The 24,959-nt window shown below is 36.5% G+C and overlaps 1 protein-coding gene across 2 annotated transcripts in view; it reads right to left on the reverse strand.

Moving 5' to 3' along the window:
• Positions 1-7,038: 7,038 nt before the first annotated feature.
• LOC145681186 (E3 ubiquitin-protein ligase SIAH1B-like) overlaps positions 7,039-24,959 on the reverse strand; it is a 76,522-nt gene continuing 58,601 nt past the window's right edge. For both annotated transcript variants that reach the window (XM_081752668.1, XM_081752669.1), the window contains 2 exons: positions 15,786-15,840; positions 7,039-9,387 (listed from right to left, as the gene is read on the reverse strand). In XM_081752668.1, coding sequence (XP_081608794.1) covers positions 8,467-9,387; positions 15,786-15,809 — 945 coding nt within the window. In that variant the 5' untranslated portion in view covers positions 15,810-15,840 and the 3' untranslated portion in view covers positions 7,039-8,466. The remainder of the gene's footprint in view (positions 9,388-15,785; positions 15,841-24,959) is intronic.

Consider the following 24,959-nt stretch of genomic DNA (forward strand, 5'->3'; position numbering starts at 1 on the left):
ACACTTCAGACAGTAACTGTTGATAGCAACCACAATAGCTGTCTACTACTGAAACACCACTTTCAGAACTTTTCTTTCCCACTAACGCCATCTGCTGTTCAAAGGTGATATCACCACTTCAACTGTACGTAAACAAATTAAAGATCCTATATTAGTGGTTTAACCATTAAATTGCATGTTTTAGAACACAGAAATTAGGACTAATAATTTGAAGACGTCTGAAATACAGCTACCCGGCCTTTGGTTCGGGAGATCCGGGCTGTATTCCGGGGGAAGCTCATGTGATTCGAATCCGACGTTAAGCAGTAGATCCACGTACCATTTAGCTTCGCTACTGAAATGGAATACATACATTCATATACACCACCCACCCCACCCTACACACACACACACACACACACACACACACATATATATATATATATATATATATATATATATATATATATATATATATAGTGTGTGTGTGTGTGTGTGTGTGTGTGTGTTATACGTGTATACAGGGATGCTTGGACCATATGTACAGCAATTCTATCATTATAGTGATCTTCACTATCACTTCTCCTTGTATGCTCGGAATGGTAGGTAACACCTTGGAAGAGAGAGGGAACGTTAAGAGGTGTGTGTTATTCTTAACGCCAAAATGCCACACCTTTCTTTTTTTAGTTCTGTATCCAGTATAATATGTAAATCCCACCGCTCATACACAACATCCGAATCTGCTAATATATAGACCTATCGCTACTTTCTTATACTATTACCATACATCATAACAATAAACTTAGGAGTTACTTGTGGTAATAACTAGAGCTAGGACATTTGCTCAAAATAAAAGTATTTAAATTCATCATCATAGGTATTCTGCCATTGTTGGCAGGTTATTTGCGGCAACTGAGAAGCTTCCGTGCTCCACGATCTTTCGTTAATATTTTCCTCTTTACGTATGATTTTTCTGTTTTGATGTCATTCATTAATTGTAGTCTTCTTCTCCCTCTTCCTCTCTTTCCAGCCACTATACCCTCGAACACGCCCCTCATGCTACAGTTCCTTCTCAGCCTGTGTCCCAACAAGTTTCTCTTTTTCTGGTTAATAATCCTAAAATTGCTCTTTTTTCTCCCTCACCATTTCTAACACCCTCTCATTCTTTTTTCACTCGATCCAAATAGTTCTTTTCATTCTTCTTCATACCTACATTTCGAAAGTTTCCAGGCTTTTTCATCACTTTTGCACAATGAATATGTTTCTGCCCCCATAAAATACAATATACCACACGACGCATTTTATGAGTTTTCTTTTTCTTTTCTTCTTCTTCTTCTTCTTCTTCTTCTTTTTTTTTTTTTTTTTTTTTTTTTTGTCAATTCTTTCTTTAAGGCCCTACAAAATAGTGTTTTCTTCACCCTAAAGGCTTCTTTTGCCATTCGTATCTTTGCTTTTATTTCACGTTTCCTTTTTATATCATCATTAAAAATACTACCCAGATGTCGAAAAGTAATATTTTTTTTTCTATTTTCTCCTCTCCTACTTTTATAGTTTGCACCGACTGCTTCCTTAAATTTGTTTGTCTAACATGTATTTTCATCCCATATTCTTAACACCCCTTTCTGAAGTTTTCTATCATGTTATTGACTTTGTTTTCAGATTCCGCAACAAGTGCTATATAATCTGCAACTGTATACACCTACTCTTTCTACCTCCTACCGAAATGCTGTCTTCATTATGCTGGTTCTTTTTCAGTAACTCTTCTAGATAGCTATTCATGATGGTGAGAGACACATTAGTGGCGAACTCCGCCTCCAATTGCATTCTCCTCTGTCACTTTCCCCCCTGTTCTAAGACTAACTTGTTGGTTCACCATATAAGTTGCTTATGAGTCTTCGATCTTTCCATTCCAACCCAACCTTCTTTAAAAATTCCAACAACACTTCCCAATTCACGCGGTCAAAACCCTTTTCTAGACCAATAAATACCACAAACACCACTTTTCCTTTTCTATAAACCTTCTTCCGATCACCCTTAATAATCGACTTGCACCTCTCGTGCCCTTACCTTTCCTGGATCCGAACTGTTTCTCCTCAACATTTTTCATTTCTTCTTCCATACAACCTTCTGTTCAAAATTCGAAGTAAAATTTTTGCTGCATGAGATATGAGCAGTATTTTTTTTCAGAGGCACTCCTCTCCGAATAGCAAGTGTGGCCCTGGAATATTTTTTTTTCTAAAACACTGGATATGAGATTAATCTTTCTAGAATCCTCATCTCTTTCTGAGTTCGATTTCTTAGCCATCGGTATCATTATCGTCTTCAGAAAGTCTTTCGGCCACTCTCTTGTTTCATATATTTCATTACAGAGTAAACACAATTGTTTCTTCCCTACATTCTTAATGAATTCGATTCATATATTATCTATCCCAATTGTCTTTGTATTCTTAATCTCGGATATGTCGTTCCCAAAAGTAATGAAATCACGAACTAAGAATGAAGAAGATCATTATTAATTTTATTCGTGAAAATCATAAAATCAATTCTGTGGGTGAAACTGAGTTAAGATTTTGTAATATCTTAAATTTTGTATACGTGAATAACATTATTTTCAAAGACACAAGAACAGCATTTGTAATCTTTCTCAAATCGTTGGAAGGAAGGTGTTTGCCTATAGTCAAAAAGCGCCTGTGGTAACATAACAGTGTTTGTCAGTAGATAAAAGTTATTATCATTTCGGATAAAATAATGAAAAATTGAAAGCAAAAATTTGGTTAAATTACACTTCAAAATCCTTCTTACTTTTACATCACTAGGTAACAACAATATTTTGTCATTAGGAATTTTCTAAGATTTTATAAAATTTATAATACATTATGATGGCCTTTCAGGGTAAACTATGATGATAGAAAACTTAAACTGTCTATTAGCATGTAGCATGATTTTGAGAGGTCTCAAAATAAAAAGACAAATTTGAATACTTAAATTCAGGTTATTTTTTGTTATAATTAGCGTAGTATTGATTAAGTTTATAAATTATCTGTTATGTAATTAAGCTTGCATAATGTGTCAAATGTCGAACTCAATACTATTAAACATTTCCATTTAGATACCTTCATTGTTACAAAAGACATCCACCATACCACCGTCCTTCCTTACTTTGTGTATCGGTTCCCTTGTAAATCACTTGGTTCAAGAATAAAATATAGTCATTCATGACAACAACAGATTGTAACTACCACTCGTTTGTCTCTTCAACTTGATTAGTGAATTCAGTGTTCCCTTTTAGTAATTGATATAACACAATTTAATTTGATATTTATTTCTTAAATATTTTATTTTTTTATTTTTTTTATTTTTTTGTTCTTATCGTACATTGCTTTTTCCGACGAACATAACTATCAAGTCACATGCTAAGTAGATACTTTTTTCTTTATATCATAGAAAAAATATCGAATTATTTTAAATTTTCTGTAATAATTTTGCTTTGAGTTTGGCTTAGTTTTTGCTACTATTATACTTGTTTTCTTATACACAACCGCCGTATTTTATTGCTCACAGTAGACTTAATTATTCATCTCAAACTACCGTCTCCGTCCCTCGCTTACATTCATCTGGGAATAGCTGCATTCATTTTGCGTGCTCCCACCGTTCGTTTCTCGTATTCAAAAAAAAAAAAAAAAAAAAAAAAAAAAAAAAAAAAAAAAAAAAGGAAAGAAAAGAAAAGAAAAAAATCACTAATCATTCTGAGGTCGATCTTATTCATTTTCACAAGGTATATCTTGCTCGAATCATTTCTTTAGTTGCAAACCATAAACATTACTGACAAGATTGAGTTGAAACATACATTATAACGAGACGTTTTAGGGAAGTGGCATCATGCAACTTTGTTTTTGCTTTTCCTCTTTTTGTCAGTGGAATAATGATTTTACAATAGACCGAGGTAAAATATTTCTGGAATTCAGTTGTGCAGGAATGTTTTACTGACTATCCCTTAAGGGATCCGGGGTTTTGGGGCTATTTCTTTAGACTTTCAGTCAAGCAGCTACTGCATGGTCACTATTTATCCTAGGATCATAGATCATACCTCATTCTCTTCATAATGGAGCTGGCATTCAAATAATACCACTTGCATGCTCATACCATATACCAGGAGCGGGAAAAATGATGTCAATGGGAAAATTTTGGAGGGAATTTTTTTCTCGCACTTTGGGCCCCTCTGGAACGGCCCTGTGTGAACGTGGCCATCTAAAAAAATCTGATAGAAAGTACTTGGTATACTGAATGTGTGTTCCAAATTTCAAGTTTCTATCTTGAATATCAAGGGCGGGAGAAATTTTATCAGGAATTCCCACCATGCCCCAAATTAGCGTAAAACACCATGATCTCAGGTAAAAACTTTCCTGAGACATCCTTAATTAGCCTAGGGTCATGTTTCGCCCATCATTCTCTTTAGAATAGAACTGCCTTTCAGGCGGTATGACTCACGTGTTTCCATCATGTATCTAAGGCGGGAAAATCCCGAAAAAAGGGATTTTTTGGGTCTAAATATCCTTTTTTCAACTTTTAGCTCCCCTGGACCCCCCTGTTTTAACGCAGAGATCTGAAAAAAAATCTGGTAAATACTACTTGGTAGACTGAATGTTTGTGCACAATTTCAATCTTCTAGGTGCAAAAATAAGCCCGCAAAAAATAATACCGAAAATGTCCAAAATTCCCCTATACAGAAGTATATTTTGATAAAACTTCCCTGACACTCCCCTACTTACCCTAGGGCGATGTGTCGCCCATCATTCTCTTCAGAATAGAACTGCCTTTCAGGCGGTACTATTCACTTGTTTCCATCATGTATCTAAGGCGGGAAAATCGCGAAGAAATGGATTTTTTGGTAAAATATCCCTTTTTTCAACTTTTTGACCCTCTGAATCCCCCCTGTTTTAACACAAAAATCTGGTAAATACTACTCGGTGAACTGCATATTTGTGCACAATTTCAATCTTCTACGTGCAAAATTAAGCCCGCCAAAATACTTTACATAAACCCCCCGAAAAAATATTACACGAAAATATATATTTTAGAATTATGACGTCATCACCTCCTATGTCTAGACGCAGGAAGGTGTGAAACCATACGAAATGTCTTCTACAATGCCTCTGGACTTGAAAAAAAAAACCAGAAGTAAAAGCTCAAATAGGAGAGTTATAACGCAATGTGTCATGAAACACCCCGTATGGTACAAATTGTACCATGGGATCCCCAAAGGGCTATATTAAGTTTTTTTGGGGGGGTGGAGGGAAACTAATATTCAATTCCTATGCTCAGGTGATATAGCAAGTAGATATACACAAATTTCATTACTCTAGAACTTACCTGAGACATCACAATCACCATATTCCACAACACATCTAAATCCCTATCACTCGTCGTAAAACACATAAAATCACTAACAATAACATTTACGCACAACATTCTGAACGATCACCTTTACACAACATCAGAAAATACTTTTCATTTTCAGAGAACAAAATTTCTTCCTTTACAATTCTTATCATAACACTCCATCTAATAACAAGTGGGGTGTCATTCTTTCGCTTCTGGGCCATTTACCACAAGTAAATAAATACATCTGTCATGAAAATTTCCTTTTTTTCTTTTATATAAAGTAAATAAACACATCTGCCATGAAAAGTTCCTTTTTATCCTACTATATGCAGAAAGAAAATGTTTTTCAATAATAATACTAACTTACACTATAACTATATTTCTACCATAAATTTTCGATATTGTTCGACTTTACCTTTCGTTGTAATACGGCAAAAAACATTTTTTTAAAAAATAATTAAAAAACACTAATGGAATCTCTTTTGTCATTATGCAAGTGCACTGAGATGCCACTTCCGGAGGCCAGCTCCTTCTCCAGTAAACTGCAGTATACCAGCATGAGCATATCCTTCTTCGAGATACTCCAGTTCCAGATGTTACTTCCAATCTACATGGGTCATCTTGCATTCGTTCCTGTTCCACCCTTCGCCTGCACGCTTCTTGTTTTCTCCAGCGCCTATCACATGGCGAGCCAGCCATCCGTCTCCAGTTCCACAACATCTAAAGGTCAACTAGTCCATGCAGTTAAGTTAAGCTTCTATTTCATCAGTTCCAGAAACATTACCACGCCATCCAGCATCCTTTTCTCATGTTCCTGATGCACCACAGATACATCGTCACTTTCATCATTAAGCAGTACAGGTTGCCCCTAAGTGTGACAGGTCCCGGCTTCAGTTGTTGAAATGTTCAAGTGCCACAACTGTCCCATCATCAAGAAGGTCCAAAGTACAATTCAAGAACTTAGATAACCATTTCCCGCAGCTTTAGCTCACCTCAAGTCTACATGACGAGCATGAAAACGGGAAGTTCTTCTTCATCCACCATGGAGGGACCTTGGTTCGTCCAGGACATCATTAATTCGCAGCTCTCAGCAAAAGGTAACGTCAAGATGGCAAACCAAATGCGTAACTGTTCGTCATCCATCACTACGGTCCTAAGTATGTATCAACAAGAGGACCATCTACAGGAATCATCATAAGTTGCCTACTGTCTGCTGCGGCTCTGAGTCCCTACATTTAGAAAGGACTAGTTGCAAACCACCCTATCTTCCATTTTATCCAGTCTTCGCTTCGATTTCTGTTAGCTGAGTAGGAATATTCTTCGTTCAACGATGTCCACGATGACGACATTATGAAGACCGCGTTTTCCATCTCCTAGGGTTCGAAGTAAGACCGCAAACATTCAAGTGAACAACACGTTATGTTCACCCCTAGTATCTTCACAGTGTTTAGTGTTTGTGAATGCATTCAGTGTTTATACAAAATTATGAATAAAATAATTATTCAGTGTTTACACGAATTATGAATAAAACTAATTATTCAGTGTTTACACGAATTATGAATAAAACTAATTATTCAGTGTTTACACGAACTAAGAATGTAAAACTAATCATATACACTAAAGGTACTATTCAGGATTTTTCTTCCAGGTAGTGGGGTAATGTAATGAAATTACTTACTAAGAAAGAAAATAAAAACATCAATAATTTTATCCGTAAAGTCAATTCTGTGGGTGAAACGGAACTAAGTTTTTGTAATATCTTAAATTTTGTATACATGCATAACATTATTTTTAAAGACACAACGACAGCATTTGTAATCTTTCTTGAATCGTTGGAAGCAGCAAGAAAGTGTTTGAAATAGTCAGAGAGCGCCTGTGGTAAAATAACATAGAGTTTGTCACTAGAGAAAAGTTATCATTTCGGATAAAATCATGAAAAATTGAAAGGAAAAATTGGGGTTAATTAAACTTCAAAATACTTCTTATTTTTACATCACAAGATAACAACAATATTTTGTCATTAAGATTTTTCTAAGATTTTAGAAACTTTAAAATACAATATAATAACCTTTTAACAAATTAGAAAGGAAAAATAGCTGAAACAAACCAGGACAATAATTCATATAAAATGACCAGGTTTTCAACCGAAAAATCATCCCGCATTAAATTTCCCAGTCGCAATGAAGAGGGCTCCTTCAAGAAGTTTCTACGATTGCAAAAATTTCAAGTACAGACAGAAAGAGCACTTCACCTGCAATAGGTAAACTATAATAATAGAAAACTTAAACTGTCCATTTGCATGTAACATGATTTTCTGAAGTCTTGAAGAGTTTTGAAGAAACTGACAAACAAATTTGAATACTTAAATATTCAGCTTATTTTTGTTATAATTGGCCTAGTATTGATTAAGTTTTTAAATTATCAATACTAACTCAATACTATTAAGGTTTCAGTTAAATAAATACATTGTTGCAAAATATATGTATCATACTACCGTACTTCCTTACTTTCTGTATCAGTCGCTCTGTAATTCATTTGGTTCATCAATCAAATATAGTCACTGGAGGAAAAACTCGTTTCATTTGACTCTTTTGCCACACAAACTCATCTCGAAGAATAGGAAACCCTTTACTATCCTCGCGTACTTCATAATCTGCTTCAACATCTAGGCCAAAGTTAAAGAAAAGAACTTTGCTCTTTCCAAGTACACTTTAGGTAATGTAGGGGTCTATCGGCTTTCCAGGATCGGCGCCTGTGACTAACATTGGTTCGACCGTAGTATTATACAATCGGAAATGTTGTGTAGCACCTGATAAATGCTGTGTCATCTGCCTCTACACCAGAAATAGGCCTATACAGTGCCTTCAACATAGATTGCCTAATATGTATTATATAATATTATATAAAAACTTAAATATTTGATGAAGTTACTCAGGCTTTCTTGAATAACTCAGTTTGATCGTATCCTAGAACTTGCCCATTGTTCACACATACACATACATACAGACACATACACACAAGTGTGTGCAAATTCAATTTAACTGTATTTAATAATAGGCGTGGCTGTATTATAATTTATGCAAAACACATCCATTCGTCTAATTTTTAGTTATTTTCGGACCAACCAATGACGTTTCGCCATCCATCAAATGATACTGGGCGTCTTCTATAAATAGCTTTGGGTCGAATATTTGGTGATTGTTCAATGTTGTTCCAGGAACGTTCTTCTGGTGTTTGTGTAGTTGTAATAACTAAATCGAAAGTAAAAGAGTAATTATCTTCCAAGCATTTTTCGAGTACTAGGCATTCTGACTTAGCAATTACTGTATTGGTATCAACGTGAAGAGATATAACTGGCGCTCGGTAAAGAATTTCCCGACTGTGACCACTAAAAAGTCTAGCGGTGAAAGAAAACTGTTCCGCATCGCCTTGAGGTTTCGCTGTTTGAACTATAAAACACATATTTCCATCAGTTCGTCGTTGAACATTTAACGTAAAGGTAGCCCGTAGATCATGACATGCAAAAATAGTCAAATTTGGTCTTAGAGATCCAGAGATTTCATAACGAAATTCAACATCATCAGAATATGATATGACCTTGACGCCTTTATGAAGTGTTCTGATATGTTCAACTATCTCCCCAGAGAATAACAGAGATTTACAATTTCTTGCAGGGCATCCGTATGGTCTGAAATTACAGTTCTTCTCATGTTCCGCTTTCTTCGAACTGATCACTGCAGCTAGACACCCTTTATCCTTATACTGACATGGGAATGGTATTTTGTTTACAAGAGATTCACCAATATGTGTTCTTGTATTTGTGAGTTGCCCTCGGCACAGTGGACAAGAAGATATTCTAGGTTTACACTTGCTGCAAGTATGGTGGCCATTCACACATTGCATTATGGGAGGCGATGGTGTATCAAGACATACTGGACATTCCAGTTCCTTCCATAATACTTTTAATAATGTATCCATAGTCATGATTTCCTCTTCTTCTTCCACTGATTCTGGAACTTCATCATCCTTTAAAGAAAAGGTACAGTGATAGAAATAGGTTTAAAGTGATAACATATTTGACCCTTGTTTACATTGCATTTTGTTGTTAGCATTAAAATATATTCGACCATCTTTAAATAAAAGTGATTGTCATGCAGTTACTTCAATAAATACACTACGCTGTTGTTAATCCGGCTATTTTTAGCAGAGAGGTCATGTTGGATTAGCGAAAATGCCAGATTATTGAGACTGAAATTGAATTTAACACATATAGTACTATACTTTATGAAATATAAGGTTACATATATTATCACAGAAAATGTAGAAATTTATTGCTTGAGATTTTATGAAATGAAATCTTTAGTTTTACGTTTCACGATTATGCCGGTTAGGCTAAAGGAGACGATGATGATGAGAAATGAATGAAATGGTGGAATCAAGAAAGTGGGAGGAAACGGGGAACCCCGAGAAAACCCACGAGCACGGTGTTTGCCCACCACAAATTACACACGACGCGAGCTGGGATCGAACCAGGGACTCCAAGCACCGGAGATGAACGCTCTACCACTGAGCCACCGCATCCTCTACGTAGATTATCACTCACTATGAAACACGTCCCAAATATTTACTTAATGCAATGAAGATGCTCGACGGCGGTATACATTATCACTAGGGATGGAAAAAGAACCGGTTTTAATCCGCTTTCAAACCGGTTCGGGCACCAAGATTCCATGCTAAAGATAGGAACCTGTCCGGTGCGTTTTCATAAGAACGGGTTCATTTTCCATCCCTGATTATCACGCATCCGCTTTAGAGCAATAATAAACGGAACCACAATAATACGGTATATCGGGTTCGATTTATAGTGGTGACACTCGATCAGAAAAGTGTAAAAGGTTTTCAGGCCAGCCACCCTGAGTGAGGTTTTTCTGGGATCTCCATATTCACGCAAGCAAATATCGGGATTGTACCTAACATATAGGTCCCGTGTCGCTTCCTTAGTCCTTTCTTCCATCCCTTTCTTCGGATAGTGTAATCACCGAGGGACATTATCTCTCATACGTGACGGGCTAAAATAATCATAAATGCCGGAAGCCCAGAGATCGAATTCCTAAGTACTGTATTTATTTTTCCATAGCTACAGTATAAACAAATACAATCGTTGATAGAATGTTGCAAGGTTATGCGACAGACACCAGTTGTTGGGACCGGATTCCTGAGAGGACGGATTACTGAGGGCCGGAATGGCGAAAGTCTAGTGTATTTCTAAATTTAATGTGTGCATTGTATAATTTCGTCATCTAAGGTGTGTAGTTTATAGACACAGGTAAACCAAAATAAGAAAAAACAGTAAAGCATGAAGCACGATGGCCAAATTGTAGCCTACGTGTGTTCGGCTGATGATTGTTCCTGTGCCGACGAAGAGCATGGTCGTTTTTAAGCAGTTCACACTTAAGGATATTATTTGCGTAATAGATTGTGGTAATGCGAAGGCGTTTCTGTCCCGTGTTCGACATCGAAATACGTGAAAGCACGAGAGAAAATCACCGGGTTGTGTGCATCACGAAAACGCAACTCGTCAATATGGCCTATTTTACAAGTTCGTGTGGGGGGTAACTGTGACATTTTTCAAAAGTTGAAGTTTCTTACGGAAATATGTTGAATTTGTGGAAAGATTTAATTAAGAAGTAATATTATTTAAATTAGTGTATTTTGTGAAATTAAAACATTGCCCGCCTTATGCAGAGTCGTTTCGACGCTTGATTAGCGTCATACTAAACTACTGACTACTGCAGGAGACTTATTTGAACTCTTTAGTATGGTACTAATCGCGCTTCAAAACGACTCTGCATAAGGCTGTGCTTGTTTACGAAAATAAATCTCAGTTGGGCTAAGGAACTTTTCGAGTAATTCACACATTTACTTTACGTTTAACAAGTAAATGTGTGCCTTTGATTAAGAAAGGGATCGTAACCTGTAAATTAATGTGAGTTGATTGATTCGATAATTCTTTTTAAATGTTTAATTTAAAATTTCTTAAAAACGTGTGAGGCTTTTCAACACTAAATTAGTTCAAAAATAAAGTTATTTGGAGAGGCGTAAAGTAGTGCCCATAGTGTTTTTTTTTCGGAAATAGGAAGACGAAACTATCTAGCCAGTGTAGTTGCAATTTAATTATATTGGATTCTTGGAAATTTAATTTGAAAATACGTATCTTTCTACTCAATAATAACTCAGTAAACTCAATAATAATTCAGCAATTAAGTTAAACTCAATAATAATATTAAGATAATCTCAACAATAAACTTAATGACCGCTGAACCATTATGTGATAAAACCCTGACTAAAACCGTTAATACTAAAACCTCAATTATATGAATAAAATTCTGAGTAGTAGCAATCCATAATATTGAAAGCTAAAAAATGAAAATGAAATCTTTGAGTTTCACGTTCCACACTTATGCCGGCTAGGCTAAAGGAGACGCTGATGACGAGAAAGAATGCAACGGTGGAATGAAGAAAGTGGGAGGAAACAGGAGAACCCCGAGGAAACCCACGCACACGGTGTTTGTCCACCACAAAGTTCACTTGGCGAGAGCTGGGATCAATATTGAAAGCTAACTTGAAGATTCGAGGAAGAAGTGTTCCATTGTGTACAACATAACATTTGCTTATCTCCTCCTTCCCCGTCTCTCTCTCTCTCTCTGTATATATACAGAGTGTCTCAGGAGGAAGGGGCAAACTTCGGAAAATGTAGTATGGGTAATTCTAAGCAAAAAGTTCATATGAACATTGCTCCTAATCTCAACGGTTTGAAAGCTACAGGTTGTGAACCATTTTTGACTTCATGTTGGTTATTACTCACCCTGTACCTACTTACAGAGGTGAGACAGAGGATTTGGAAGGTGATGAAATGACCTTTCTAACGGTATGCAACGTGTGGCAGTGTTGTCTTTGGAAGGGAAGCTTTTGAGGGCAATTTGGGAAAGTTAAGGTTATTTAAAGAAATTGGATGGCAACACTAATTCTCAAATATCCCTGTATATGAAGAGAACCGTTGAATATATATTTTAGTTTTGTAAAGGATGTGACTGGGTGTAGATTGGTTGAATTTACAGATGTGGGCAACCTTTGTTTAGCAAGAAATTGAAAGTTACTTATGCCCCTTTTTTCCCTTGTGCTACATACCTTCAGTGTTTCTTTCAGACATAATGTTCCGAGGGGCACATTTAGTATTTCGGGGGGCACTTCTGATACTATTCTCCTTATTATTATATTATAAACGTATTATTTTGGTCTCCTCCGAGAGGCACTCTCAGAGCTCCGGGAGTCAGTGCCCCCCCAAAAGCATGTCTGGAAGAAACACTGCATACCTTGATAACAAATTGTGTAATATATTTCTTTAATGAAATTTCTTAAGTATACTAATTATGATTTGCTAAGGTGTTTATTCTTGTAAATACACCCTATTTCAAAAAGAATATACATGTTACGAAGAATTATTTTGTCCAAATTATCGATCGCTGCTCCTCGGCTCGGCTATTGGAGAAACGAATACCTACTCTAGTTTATATTAATAGCCGCTAGATGTCAGTTGTTTTCTGTTTTGCTTGGTAACCGTCATATGTTTAAAATGGCTACTCCGCAGCAGAAATCATTTTGTGTTCTCGAGTTTGCGAAGTGCAATTCCGTGATTACAGCGCAAAGACGATTCAGGTTGAGTTACCAAATTGATCCTCCGAATGGATGGAACATTCGGAGATGGTATCGACAGTTTGTAGATACAGGATGTGTATGTAAAGGAAAGAGTCTTGACCGCCCTCGTGTTCCTGAAGAAAATGTTGCACGAATTCAAACTGCTTTCCAACGTAGTTCTTCAAAATCAACTCGTCGTGCCAGTCGGGAGTTACAAGTGCCGACAACAACAATTTGGCGTGTTTTGAGACGTCGGTTGGTTATGAAGCCGTACAAGTTACAGCTGTTACAAGCTCTGCGTCCTGACGACAAACGCAAACGTGTGGCATTTTGTAACGAGATTCTGGATGCTATTCATAATGATAACACTTTTGCACAACGCATCGTGTTCAGTGATGAAGCGACTTTCTGTGTTAGTGGTCAGGTAAACAAACAAAATGTTCGAATTTGGGGCTTACAGAACCCACATGCAGTCATTGAACATGTACGAGATTCGCCCAAAGTCAATGTGTTTTGTGCGATATCCTGATCATCTGTTTACAGCCCATTCTTCTTTAATGGAAACACGGTCAACAGTCAGCAGTATCTCGCTATGTTACAAAACTGGTTGTTTCCGAGGCCGCACGAAGACTTCATTTTTCAACAAGACGGGGCACCCCCTCACTGGAGTCGCCAAGTGCGTGAATATCTGAATAAAATTCTACCGAACCGTTGGATTGGTCGTCAAGGAGCTGGCGTCTTAGCATGTCTCAGCTGGCCTCCACGGTCACCGGATTTTACACCCTGTGACTTTTTCTTGTGGGGTTTCGTTAAAGACAATGTTTATGTACCACCACTCCCACAGAACCTGGAAGAGTTGAAGAACCGGATCCGTACTGCCATAATATCAGTGACGCAGGACATGCTTGCACGAGTATGGGAGGAATTTGAGTGTCGATGTGATATTGTTCGTGTCCTTGATGGAGGACATATTGAACATCTGTAATTTGAACTTTGAACTGTAATTAGAACTTGAAAGGTTCGTAAATATGTGTGTAAAATTTCATATTCGTTTGTCTTAAAGTTTAATAAATATATGCATTCGAAATACGTATATTCTTTTTGAAACAGGGTGTATAATAACCTTGAACTGAATTCAATATTCGAGTGTAGTCAAAAGGGCTTAACCTAGTTTGTGATGGTATTGGACCAAATTAATGTTCACTATTCAAATAAGCAAAATTTAATCTTAAACTATATATCTATAATCTGCTTCTATTTACTTTTGCAAAAAATAAAATCAATCTTTTAAATCAACTTTTCATTTCGAACAACCCACAAATTTTCTGTAAATTCATTCCAATCGGTGCAGATATGGATGAATGGGAAAGAAACGCAATGGAGATTCAACAAATACTTTTGTAAATAAATTTGAAATAAGCGTCAGAGAATTTCTCTTTCTAATGACTGATTGCAAAATTTTCCTCTTGTGTTTTCGTTAGAAACTATGTAAGTCTTTTATGCACTTTTTTCATTCTTCACTTTCTGCTTAGAGAAATATCGTAGGTGCATATTTACAAGGAAGTTTCAGGGATCTCGTGTGAAAGATGAGAGAAGTGATTTTGGAGTAGAAGGTTTCGTTGAGGGAGAAGGAGAACTTCCAATGGAGCGACAGTGGAAATTGTGGATGTGGAAAAGAGCAAAGTTGTGACGGATGCCAATCCAGGGACAGTTACCAAGGGTTCAACCAGTATGACAACAATTGAATGTATACACAGAGGTTCGGAGCTTTGATTTCCAAGAAGTCCACTAAGGGAGATTGATTAGTTCCTTCTGTACCTGGACGCCATTCTGACAGACATAAATTAATGATGACAATAATAGAGTTTGATAGCCATGCTCTAACTAACTAACTGACTCTATGGCCTATGGAACCCGGAGGTTCAATGCCGCGTTAACAAAACCTCTCCACTGACCTCTTTTTTTAGCCAACTGGATCCAGCTTCTACTTTCTATTCCAATCTCTGCGAGATCCATCTTAATATTGTCCTCCCATCTGCGCCTAGCTCTTCCTAATGGTCATTTTCCGATTGGTCTTCCAGCTAAGACTTTGAAAGTGTTTCTACTTTCTTCCATTCTAGCTACATGACCCGCCCACCTAAGCCTCCTAGACTTGCCTCGTGAAAGTGTATTCAAAGCTAAATACGGTTCTTAACTTTCTGACAACCTCATTCTTCGTTTAACTCTTATTTTTATCTTCCACGCTTTCAGTCTGTCTTTACGTGTTATGTTTTATTTTGCGTGCAAGCAAGGGCGCCGATCCTGGGGGGTCCGATGGGGCCCCCAAAGCTCATGTTCGGCCCAGTAGTGTATTTATGAATATACAATATTTGGCATAATTTGAATGCAATTTGTCTTAACATCCTCATATATATAAATTCTGCGTCTGAGTGGGTCCCCCCCAAATTTACAGGCGCCTTTGTGTGCAAGGTCTAAATTCCACCATCTTTGCCCAATCTGTAAATCATAAGTATAGACGAATGTACACAACTCCCTGAAACATTGTCTTACATTTTGTAAACATTGAGTAAACATTCAGTAAACATTTCCTCAAACTTCAATACGCAGTAGAGGTAGGAAGGTATCAAAACTCTCTGCATTTATTTTTATCATGTTCCTCTCTGTCATCCCTTACCTTAATTGTGCAGGAAATTTAACATAATTAAAGTAAATTAAAAGTGAAAACGTACCTCTGAAGAAAGAATTTCTGCCATACTGATAGTCTCCGATATTTATGTTAGTAACCTGTAAGAAAAGGAAAAATAAATAAATAAATATGCCATTTATAACGTTGAAACCAAGGAAATTATACCTTACTAAGCATGAGATTGACTCACTTTGGATTGGTATTAGATATAACTTACACAAGTCCTAGCATTTCTTATTCTGTCATCTTCTTCTGAAGAAGCTTATAAAGATAAACGAAAATGATATTCGACAGTCCCACAGACGTTATTCATATAAGAAGTAATAAAGAATGGTTTACACAGAGCAGCCATCAACTCAATACCTACAAAAAAAAAAAAAAAAAAGATAGATATCTGAATGGGTATCCTAAATTAAAATAAAATTAAATATTTTAAGAAGCTTCGCGGCTGGTTACAATACCACCAAAACTAAAAATTTCAAATTGTGAGCTGTTAGAACTTCGAAGCTTCAAAGAACTATTTAAAACATAGCTGTAAGAAAGATTTAATTTAAATATGACTTGTTAATATTTAGAAAGACTTTACATGGCTTTGATTAATAGAAGTAATCCAGTTAATGTATATTAGATTAAAAAATTCCCCTTTTTTCTTTTCTTTTCATTCTTTCTTTTTTTTTTAAAAAAAAAAAGTTATGTGGATATTCCAGCCCAGGTGCGACATGTGAACGATTTGAATGAAAGTAAATGCTAGAAATACAATGTAATGAGAACAGTTGAAGGGGAATAACTTGTAACAAATCATTCTTCCTCATTTGAGGAGGCGCGGTGGCTCAGTGGTAGAGCGTTCACCTCCGTTGCTTGGGGTCCCTGGTTCGAGCCCAGCTCGCGCCGTGCGGATTTTGTGGTGGACAAACACCGTGCTCGTGGGTTTTCTCGGGTTTCTCCCGTTTCCGCCCACTTTCTTCATTTTATTTATTACTCATTATCACCGTCTCCTTTAACCTAACCGGCATAATTGTGGGACCTTAAACTTAAAGATTTCATTTCATTTCTTTCTCATTTGATATAGTAAGTGGATTTACATTTTAGTTTCCACTCTTCAAAATTTTGACGCGCTTTCTCTCGTGATGCTGTGTATTCTCAAGAAACTGAACTAGACGACAAAAACATTCTAATGGAAACTTAAAAAAAATAATACTGTAAGAAATCGAAGCAGACCGTGAGGAGAGAAGAGAAGCCGAAGATTAGATAAGCTAAAAGAAAGTATAGTAGTTAGGAACGCAGATCGGCAAAAGGATACATATGCTGAAATAAACAAAAATGGAACCTCACCAGCACCAATACGGGAAAACTCAATCAAGGAGGTCAGTGAAATCGTATCTCAAATGAGAATTACCTTTGCAAGGCATATTTGAAATCTTGAAAGAATGCTATGGAAGAGCTAATCACAGGTGATAATGAACATAGGCGTATGATGAAAACTATATTGGGAGAAAGGTGGACATATTTAAGGAAGAAGAGACGAAAACATGTGCAAAAGCTGTACATGAAACCGAGAGAAATTGTAGAGCAAACATAGCGGACAAAGAAAACAAATTTGTAGTAAACTTTAGTTGGAGGAGGAAAATAAGCGAAAACATGAAAGGAATGTGGAACTTGCTAAAGTGGTAACGAAAAGAAACACAGAACAAAAATAGAAACATCCCAAAAGCAAAGGAAAACGAGTGCAAAAAGAGAGAAATCAAGTTTTAGAAGAAAGGAAACAATCTAAATCTACCGAAGAAAAAAAAAAGAGAAGGGAATTTACTGACAAATATTTATATATAAGAAGATAAAGACAAGAAGAAAAGAATATTACCGACTGAATTTCCCAGATACAAGGAGAAATGGAAGAAAGGATATAATTTATAACGCACGAAATGGAAAAACTCATATACGAGAATTTTTTTCTGGAATTTAAGAAATCATTTTTAACAGTGTAAGAAATCGAACTCAGAGAGGTGTTGAAGATCGTAGAACTATTACTGTCATATCTCACACACCAAAATTTTGCTTTGAATACTGAACAGAAGGTTGTATAGAAGAAAACATGGAAAAGTTGAGGAGGAATAGTTTGCGTTCAGGAGAGGTAAGGGCACAATAGATGCAACTGGATTATTAAAGATAATCACTGAAAGATTTATAGATAAAGGGAGGGAGGTGTATGTTGTATTTATTGATCTAGAAAAGGAGTTTTACCGCCTGAATTGGGAATTGCTGTTGGGAGATCTAAAGAAGGTTGGGTTGAAATGGAAAGATAAAAGACCAATAAGAAACTTATATGCGAACCAATAAATAAGTATGTGAGGAGGTAACTGAGAAGAGGATAATTGGAAAGGAAATTTGACGGGGGTACTGTCTCTCGCCAACATTATTTAATATCTAGAAGAGATAGTAAAAAAGAGCCGACATAATCAAGATGGATTTCAGAAGGAGGTAAAAAGATTAAATGTGCACGTTTTGCAGATGATATGTCACTTGTGCGGAATCTCAAAAGAAAACCAATAAGATATTAGAAAACTTAAGGAAGGGTTATGAAAAAATATGGCATGAAAATAAATGTTAGAAAGACAAAAGTCATGGTGATTGGAACGAAGCAGATGAGAAAATAGGAACATGTGACTAGTTTTCGATATCTAGGTAATATTATTAGTGATGGTATGAAGGCAAACGTGAAATAAAAGCATGGATAGAAATGGCGAAAGAAGCCTTTAGGAGGAAGAGAAGTCTTTCTGTGAGACCTTTAATAAAGAGTTGATAAAAAAAGACTCATAAAGTGAATTGTGTGGAGTATTATACTGTATGGGGCAGAAATTCTAACATTAAGCGAAAGCGATGAAAAACGACTGGGTGTTTTCGAAATATGGATGTGCAGAAGAATGGAGAGAATTAAGTCGAGCGGAAACCAAATAAAAGGGTGTTAAAAGTGGTGGAGAAGAAAAGAACAGTTTTAGATATTATTGGCAAGAGGAAGAGAAACTAGTTGAGACATTAGTTAAGAAGGAACTGTATCATGAGAGACGTGCTAGAGGGTATGGTGGTAGGAAAGAGAGGAAGAGGTGAAAGAGACTACAATTAATGGACGATATCAAAACAGAAAAATCGTGAAGACGAATAGGTTAGCGAAAGACTATGGAACAGGATGCTTCGTAGTTGTGGCAAGTGACCTGCCAAGAATGGCAGAATATCTATGTAGCTGATGATGATATAATATAAGAGAGATTATTTCGTATAACTGTACGGAATTCTAATTTCTTTAGATCTAAAAGAGCCCTTTAATAAATATACATATGAACTATGATTTCTTTTAAATCTTGGCAATAACTGAATATAAAACTTATAACTTCCCTCTTCGTTATTACTATATCATTTCCATGCAGGCCGGTAGCCAGCTCAAAAATGTAGGGGGGGGGGCGTTAGAAGTTACGGGGACCCGATCCAACCATATTAAAGTTCATCACCATATTATAATTCATTTGCAAGCCTAACGTGAAACTTTTAGAGGGGCCAGTAAAAATTTAGGGAGCTCGGCCCCCCAGACCCCGTCGATACAGGCTGCTTCTATGGCTTCCACATTTCAGTTTTCTCTGATAAATCCTTTTATACATTGATCCTTTATTTGTAGTATTCTGCTTATTGTTACTCTAGTGGCACTATATCGTCGGACAAAATAATCAGTGTTGCTTGTAAATGTCATAAATTTGTTTTGTTTAATTTCTAATATATTACTCTTACATCAGTTATTTGTTGAATCTAAATCCTATTGTAACAAATAATTATTATATTCTACAGGCTTTTATGTCGTCTTCATACAGTATTATTTTTGAAATGTTTGATTTTTCGGGCAAATCATTAATGAATTTCGAAAACAAAAACATGCCGGAAAGGAGACCATTCAAATAATAATAATAATAATAATAATAATAATAATAATAATAATAATAATAATAATAATAATAATAATACACCTAAATCAAATACTCATTTACGCAAGTTTTTGTAAAAAAGTTTTGTAGTATCCGAGACCTCGGTGTGCTATATACATGTCTCGAAAGTCCCCTGATATAGGGTAATTATGTTACTATCAGAGTTACAACAAAATGTAAGAGAGGGAAACCGTCTCCAAATATGATGTTCTCAATCTAAAGTGAAGGAATTTTTAAATCGCACGAGCCGTTTCGGCTGTACACTCTTTTACGCTAACGTGTCGATGGCCAGCCCCCCTTTCAAACAGTAACTTCATTCACTTATGTTGTGAGCACCAGTAAATGGCAACGTTGCATTTTAATTTACCATTGGGCGCATAGAGAGTGTACAACCCAAACGGATCGACCAATTTAAAAAGAAAAATCCTTCATTTTAGATTGAAAACATTATATTTGGAGACGGTTTCATCCTCTTACATTTTGTTGTAACTCTAATAGTAACAGAGTTACCCTATGTCAAGGAACTTTTGAGACACCCTGTATATTGGCAAAGCAATTCGATTACCGGCAGAGCCACGGTGGCTCAGTAAGAGAGCGTTCACCTCTAGTGCATGGGGTCCCGGGTTGAAACCCTGCTCTCGCCAAGTGAACTTTGTGGTGGACAAACACCGTATGCGCGGGTTTTCTCGGGGTTCCCCCGTTTCCTCCCACTTTCTTCATTTTATTCATTTCTCATCATTTTCCGTCTCCTTTAGCCTAACCGGCATAACCGTGGGACGTAAAACTCAAATTTCATTTCATTTCATTTCGATTACCAGCAAACTGAATTTCGGTTAATTTAATCCTGATTTTTTTTCAGTGTAATAAAGGAAATATACACTATATTATGTCCGATTTGAATAACTATTATGTAGCTTAATTCTGGAAAGTGATTTTGTTACCACATTTCGTAATTTTGTAAACTTGTATTATAAGGTGAATTTTACCATGATTTTTCGTTTTTACTTTTTAAGAATTTCAATCCACAAGAATTAGGATCTTTTTAAAGTTTAGAGGAAAGTGCTTGTTCAAATCGGAAGTTTGGAGAAAAGTTTATGAAAGTTAGTGGGAAAGAGAAGCACCCGGACGTACAAATGGTAGAAGAACAAATGTTTTACATGACGTCTTAATTATAGTATACAGCTTTCTGAAGCTATATAAAGGGATCCTTCTCTCTTCATTTTGAAGCGATACAATTTAACTTTTTATCGTTGTGACTCCTCTCAAGAGCCGCCACTGAAATAAATCCAAACTGAAAGTGCCCTTAAAAAGCCCATGGACATTATAATTGACCCGAATCAAATTACGATCCTGCATCTATGAGATCAACGTTCTACAGGTGACGAACCGTGCTCTCTGATGCTACGTTAAGCCTATTATTGGACGAGTATGGAAGAAAGTACTATTACAATTCATGCTACAAGTTTCTGCTTGGGCGGCGGTGGCTTAGTGGTAGAGTGTTCACCTCTAGTGCATGACGTCTTTGGTTCGATCCCAGCTCGCGCCAAGCGAACTTTGTAGTGGACAAACACCGTGTGTGTGGGTTTTCTCGGGATTCTCCTGTTTACTCCCACTTTTTCATTCCACCATTTCATACATTTCTCATTACCTTTAGCCTAGCCGGCATAACCATGGACTTAAAACTTAAAGATTTCATTTTATTCCATTTTCAAGTCTCTGCTTTTCAGGGAAATACAATATCTTGAATCAAAATATGGACACAGCAAATCACCTTGTCTACATAATAAATGGCGACATCTACAGTACATCACATACAATTGCTGAGAAAACACGAACATTTTCAATCCATTCTTGGTATTAAATACTTAAAGCCGAGAACGGTAGCGTGATACAGTGATTCAACTTTCTTGGAGGTGAGATAATATGGTGGGGAACGATCTTTATTGTAGTATCGTCCTTCATAACCACGGTGTTGGGTACGGACACAAAATACAATAATTCAAACTGAAAACCTCATTAAATAGTAAAGAAAAAAGCTATACTAATTAAACATGGCGTAGGTATCCTTTATATAGTTTTCTGAACGTAGATCTCTCGCGTGGTTTTATAAACAGGATTTTTTTTTTAATTTTACGTTCCACGTTTATGCTGACAAGGCTGAAGGAGACGGTGATCATGAGAAACGAATGAAATGGTGGAATTAAGAAAGTGGGATAAACCTGAGAAAACAAACGCACACGGTGTTTGTCCACCACAAAACTTACTTGGCGCCAGTTGGGATCGAACCAAGGACTCCGTTCACCCGAAGTGAACGCTCTGTCACTGAGCCACTGTGGTCCCGTGTTGTTATATAATTACCATTTTAACGTTCAGTACGACAGACCTGGGTTTGACCCTCGGTGGCATATAACGTTCTTCAGATCGTATGTTAAGCTGTAGACAATATCTCATATAGTCTTGGTGATAGAATGTATTTTATACTCTAATTTATCCGACGTACTAAATGATCAATGCTAAAGAAATACTTAGTGAAAAGGATTTTAACAAAATCTTGTAGGTGTACTATTTCGAAAATTATACCTATGAAAATTAGTTACTACAGAATTATAATTGACAATTTTTTTGTTAATTCGCCTAAGCAGGACTTACCTTGTGACTGTACGTTGCACAAACAATTATCCACTGATCATTTCTTTAAGACTTAGTAATGTTATGACATATTGTACAGTTTTCCCTCATTGGTTGACTTCAAATCAATGACCAGCTGACAAGGCCACATTGATTTTTCTAGTATTTTCATGTAAGTCATGAAGAGGTGTTTGGCGTTATGTTCTGAATCAATATTATGCACTGTGTGAAGTGGAAAAAAGTAGAGACAATATGTTTTATTATGATTTTGACTCGACATAGCGGGTGGTAGAGCGTTCACCTCTGGTGCTTGGGGTCCCGGGTTCAATCCCAGCCCCCGCCATGTGAACTTTGTGGTGGACAAACACCGTGTGCGTGGGTTTTCTCGGGGTTCTCCGTTTCCTCCCACTTTCTTCATTTCCACCATTTCATTCATTATTCATCATCACCGTCTCCTTTAGCCTAACTGGCATAACCGTGGGACGTAAAACTCAAAGATTTCATTTCATTTTTCGACATACCGGCTACCTAAATGTTGAAATACAGTGAGGGTATGTGCCTAAAAGATTGCATTTTTATTTACATAATGATCGTAAAGCACTGGAGAGCTTCTCTTTCATTACGGAAGGGGGGGGGGGGCACGGAGAGACAGTGATCTATCGCCATCAACTTCCTGAAAAAACTTAAAAATCCCCTTATGTTGTATTATACAGAATTATACACGAAAATGTTCAAAATCTGAAAGTGAAATGAAATCTTTAAGTTTTACATCCCACGATTATGCCGGTTAGGCTAAAGGATACGGTGATTATGAGAAATGAATGAAATGGTGGAATGAATAATGTGGGAGGAAACGGGAGAACACCGAGAAAACCCACGCGCACGGTGTTTGTTTACCACAAAGTCCACAAGGCGCGAGCTGGAATCGAACCAAGGACCCCAAGCACCGGAGGTGAACGCTCTACCACTGAGCCACCACGATTCAAAACCTGAGTTTTGATATCAACAATGTCCTGCTGGAAATCTCCCGGCCCCCCACTCGAATGAGGGTATTTGAAACTCCCGTAAGATCCGCCCCCACATCAGACAACCCCTAAATCCAATCAGCCATCAATGCTCAAAACATGACATTTATATGAATTAGGACAAGAAGACATATATACAAAAGAAACAATTTAATATGACATATCAATATATAGACTAGATGAATTTCTTTGAAGACGCCATATTTTTGAAACAAAAGGTAGGAAAAATAGAACAAAAATGTCGGTGTTGTTAACTTAGAAATTATTTTCAGATGAGAAATAAAATCTTTCTACATGCAAAGCAATTCGTAAATTAATGTGTATAAAAATGGATTTATTAAAGGTATTTAGCATCTACTCTTCCCTGAAGGTATGCCTTCCTCACTGAAAAAATAGAGGCGGTATGGGATATCACCGCATACCGTCACATTTTGACCACTCATAGTATGACTAACAACTCTGACATCTATTTTACTTTTCTCTTCAGAAATATCAACATTTGAACCTGCAGTTACAACAGGACAGGGTTCATGTTTGAAAATCTTTTAATGTACTTGCTTTTATGCAAATAAGGAACATAAGACACACAGCACAACACCTACACTTTCTTAGTCTTATTTTTTAAATTAAACAATTTCGTGATTAAATTCACCAAAGAAATTTTAGAATTTTTTTTTTTAAACATTCACCCCATAGTAAGCAATTCTTAAGGAATTAGCCCCGTAACATACCTATTATTTCTGAAAGTGTGCTTCAATTTTCATCTATTTTCTTTATTGCTAAATTCTAACAATTACTGAGGGACAAATCTAATTGTAACAACGAAATACTTTTAATTTGGGATGGGAAAAACCGGTTTCTAGTAAAACCGAAATCCGAAACACCGGCATTTCAGTTTTCTCCAAAAATCGGTTCGGTTTCTCACCGAAACCGGTTTCGATTTTCACAAAGAACCGGTTCGTTTTTCAGCGAACTGGTTCCGGTGAAAACTCTTTACGAAAACATAAAACTATTTCTGTGGAAACGGAATCTGTTTCAGGAGAACAACGAATCACTATTCTGGTCAGAAATAGAACCAGTTTTGGAAACTGAAACCGGTTTTGAAGAAAACCAAACCGGATTCGGTGAAAACCGGTTTCGAAACAACACCGCTTTTTTTTTACAAATTTTCAAAAAACGATTTCGGTTTTTCCAAAAACCGGAAAACGAAAAACCTGTTTTTGCGCCCACCACTACTTTCAATGAAGGCCACAATGATATACATAGCCCTAAAATCTTCGTTTAATAAAACCTCAAGTATAGAAAAAAAATACTCGTCAGAAACGTGGGCAAAACGCTCATTTCGAGCTTTTAAACTTTGTACAGTTGAACAGTAATGATGCCCAAATATACTCGAGATTTTATTTATTTATTTATTTATTTTTTGTAAAAATTTAAAGGTCGAATATACTCGAGCTTTTATGTTAATGGTTAATAATAAATAAATTACGGCATATGCTCATTACATTTTTGAAGGCTACTTAATAAAGTTGTTGGATTGAAGATATTGCAGACCTTTTCAGCTCCGAGGCTATGCGAAACGTGGCTCTGCAGTGTAAG

This window comes from Thermobia domestica, chromosome 3 (assembly GCF_964235325.1).
Source record: "Thermobia domestica chromosome 3, izTheDome1.hap1.1, whole genome shotgun sequence".
Taxonomy (NCBI): Eukaryota; Metazoa; Arthropoda; class Insecta; order Zygentoma; family Lepismatidae; genus Thermobia; species Thermobia domestica.